We start from the raw sequence: 3,250 nt of genomic DNA on the forward strand, positions 1-3,250 counted from the left end.
TGGAGCACCCACATCCATGTCCCACATCCCATGTCCTATGTTCCATGTGCAGCATCCATATTCCATGACCCATGTGGAGCACCCATGTTCCATGTCCCATGTGGAGCACCCACATCCATGTTCCTTGCTCCATGTGGAGCACCCACATCCATGTCCATGTTCCATGTGGAGCACCCACATCCACGTCCATGTCCCACGTGGAGCACCCACATCCACGTCCATGTCCCACGTGGAGCACCCACATCCATGTTCCATGTCCCACGTGGAGCACCCACATCCACGTCCATGTCCCACGTGGAGCACCCACATCCACGTCCATGTCCCACGTGGAGCACCCACATCCACATCCATGCCCTACGTCCCCGCGGGTGCCGGTGCGGGCTCAGCAGCGCCGCGCGGAGCCCGGGTAGCGCTGGCGCAGGTCGGTGCGGAAGCGGCGGAAGAGGAGGCGGTTCCGGTGCTGCTCCGCGCCGCGGCCCCCGTGGAACCCCGCGGCCTCCTTGAAGCCGCCGTGAACCACGAAGGCCCCGTCCAGCACCGCGAAACGGAACCCGGCCACGTGCAGCTCACACGCCTGGGGGGAGAGAGGGCATGGGAGCCCCGGAGACCCCTACAGCACCCAGAGACCCCTACAGCACCCACAGACCCCTACAGCACCCAGAGACCCCTACAGCACCCAGAGACCCCTACAGCACCCACAGACCCCTACAGCACCCATAGCTCCCCTACAGCACCCAGAGACCCCTACAGCACCCACAGACCCCCATAGCACCCATAGACCACCATAGCTCCCTATAGCACCCATACCTCCCCTATAGCACCCACAGGCCCCCATAGCATCCACAGACCCCCATAGCACCCATAGCTCCCCTATAGCACCCACAGACCCCTATAGCACCCACAGACCCCCATAGCACCCATAGACCACCACAGCACCCATAGCTCCCCTATAGCATCCATAGACCTCATAGCTCCCCTATAGCACCCACAGACTTTCTATAGCACCCATAGAGCCCCGTAGCACCCAGAGACCCCTATAGCACCCATAGCTCCCCTATAGCACCCAGAGACCCTCTATAGCACCCAGAGACCCCTATAGCAGCCACAGCTCCTCTATAGCACACATAGACCCCAATAGCACCTAGAGACCCCTATAGCACCCACTGACACTCTAGAGAACCCACAGACCCCTATAGCACCCAGAGCACCCCTATAGCACCCACACATCTCTATAGCACCCAAAGACCCCTATAGCACCCATAGCTCCCCTACAGCACCCATAGCTCCCCTACAGCACCCAGAGACCCCTACAGCACCCAGAGACCACCATAGCACCCATAGCTCCCCTATAGCACCCATAGACCCCTACAGCACCCATAAACCCCTACAGCACCCATAGCTCCCCTACAGCACCCACAGACCCCCATAGCACCCATAGACCACCATAGCACCCACAGCTCCCCTATAGCACCCACAGACCCCCATAGCACCCATAGCTCCCCTATAGCACCCACAGACCCCTATAGCACCCACAGACCCCCATAGCACCCATAGACCACCACAGCACCCATAGCTCCCCTATAGCACCCACAGACTTTCTATAGCACCCATAGAGCCCCGTAGCACCCAGAGACCCCTACAGCACCCATAGCTCCCCTATAGCACCCAGAGACCCTCTATAGCACCCAGAGACCCCTATAGCAGCCACAGCTCCTCTATAGCACACATAGACCCCAATAGCACCTAGAGACCCCTATAGCACCCACTGACACTCTAGAGAACCCACAGACCCCTATAGCACCCAGAGCACCCCTATAGCACCCACACATCTCTATAGCACCCAAAGACCCCTATAGCACCCATAGCTCCCTGACAGCACCCACAGACCCTCTATAGCACCCATAGACCCCCGTAGCACCCAGAGACCCCTATAGCACCCATAGCTCCCCTATAGCACCCACAGACCCTCTATAGCACCCACAGACCCCTACAGCAGCCATAGCTCCTCTATAGCACCTATAGACCCCAATAGCACCCAGAGACCCCCACAGCACCCACAGACCCCCATAGCACCCACAGACCCTCTATAGCACCCATACATCTTCTACAGCACCCAGAGACCCACCACACCACCCAGAGACCCCATAGCACCCGTAGATCCTCTATAGCACCCACAGACCTCCCAGGACCCACTGATGCCTTATAGCACCCTCTGTCCCCCTAAGAGCACCCATAGCCCTTTGACCACCCCACAGCACCCACAGCCCCCATGGCCACCCCACAGCACCCACAGTCCCCATGGCCACCCCACAGCACCCACATCCCCCATAGACAACCCAGCCCCCACACACACCACCCAGAGACCCCACAGCACCCATAGATCCTCTATAACACCCACAGACCTCCCACCACCCATTGATGCCTTATAGCACCCACAGTCCCCCTAAGAGCACCCATAGCCCCTTGACCACCCCACAGCATCCACAGCCCCCCATGGCCACCCTATGGTCCCCATAGCCACCCCACAGCACCCACAGCCCCCATGGTCACCCTACGGTCCCCATAGCCACCCCACAGCACACATGGCCACCCTATGGTCCCCATGACCACCCTATGGCCCCAATAGCCACCCCACAGCACCCACAGCCCCCATGGTCACCCTACAGTCCCCATAGCCACCCCACAGCACACATGGCCACCCTATGGTCCCCATGACCACCCTATGGTCCCCATGGCCACCCCACAGCACCCATAGCCCCCACGGCCACCCCACAGCATCCACAGTCCCCATGGCCACCCTATGGTCCCCATGGCCACCCTACAGCACCCACAGCCCCCATGGGCACCCCAGGGCCCCCCGAGCACCCTCCATCACCTGACTGATGCGGTTGAAGCCGTACTGCAGGAAGCGCTCATCGAAGGGGGGGACGCTGTGGGCCGGCCCCACATAAAAGGGTTCCCAGGGGTCACGCCATGGGGCTTCATAGGCCACTCGCAGGTGTGGGGCGGGCGGCAGCGCCCACCAGCGCCCATAGTCCGTGGGTGCCTGGCACCGGGGGCACAGCGCCCCATAGAAGGGCCGAGCATCCCCCGTGCCCCACAGCCGCCGCAGCTCTGCCTTCGTCCCCGGCACCGGGGTCCCCAAACGCACCTCGAAGGCTGGGAGCACGAACACCACATGGGTCCAGGGCGGCTGCGTGGGACCTGGGGCATTGGGGTCCTCTGGGATATCGGGGTCCCTTAGGATGCT

At 61.3% G+C, this 3,250-nt stretch overlaps 1 protein-coding gene across 1 annotated transcript; it reads right to left on the reverse strand.

Moving 5' to 3' along the window:
* Nucleotides 1-377: 377 nt before the first annotated feature.
* Nucleotides 378-3,244, reverse strand: LOC130598848 (beta-1,4-glucuronyltransferase 1-like; the record flags this gene model as incomplete). Its single annotated transcript, XM_057408703.1, has 2 exons — nucleotides 378-574; nucleotides 2,876-3,244. Coding segments are annotated over 2 exons (561 nt in total), but the record flags the coding sequence as incomplete, so codon positions are not given.
* Between the last annotated feature and the right edge of the window lie 6 nt (nucleotides 3,245-3,250).

Source organism: Pezoporus wallicus, unplaced genomic scaffold, assembly GCF_028554395.1.
Source record: "Pezoporus wallicus isolate ANWC-B61680 ecotype Strahan unplaced genomic scaffold, APGP_CSIRO_Pwel_v1 contig_10595, whole genome shotgun sequence".
Lineage (NCBI taxonomy): Eukaryota > Metazoa > Chordata > Aves > Psittaciformes > Psittacidae > Pezoporus > Pezoporus wallicus.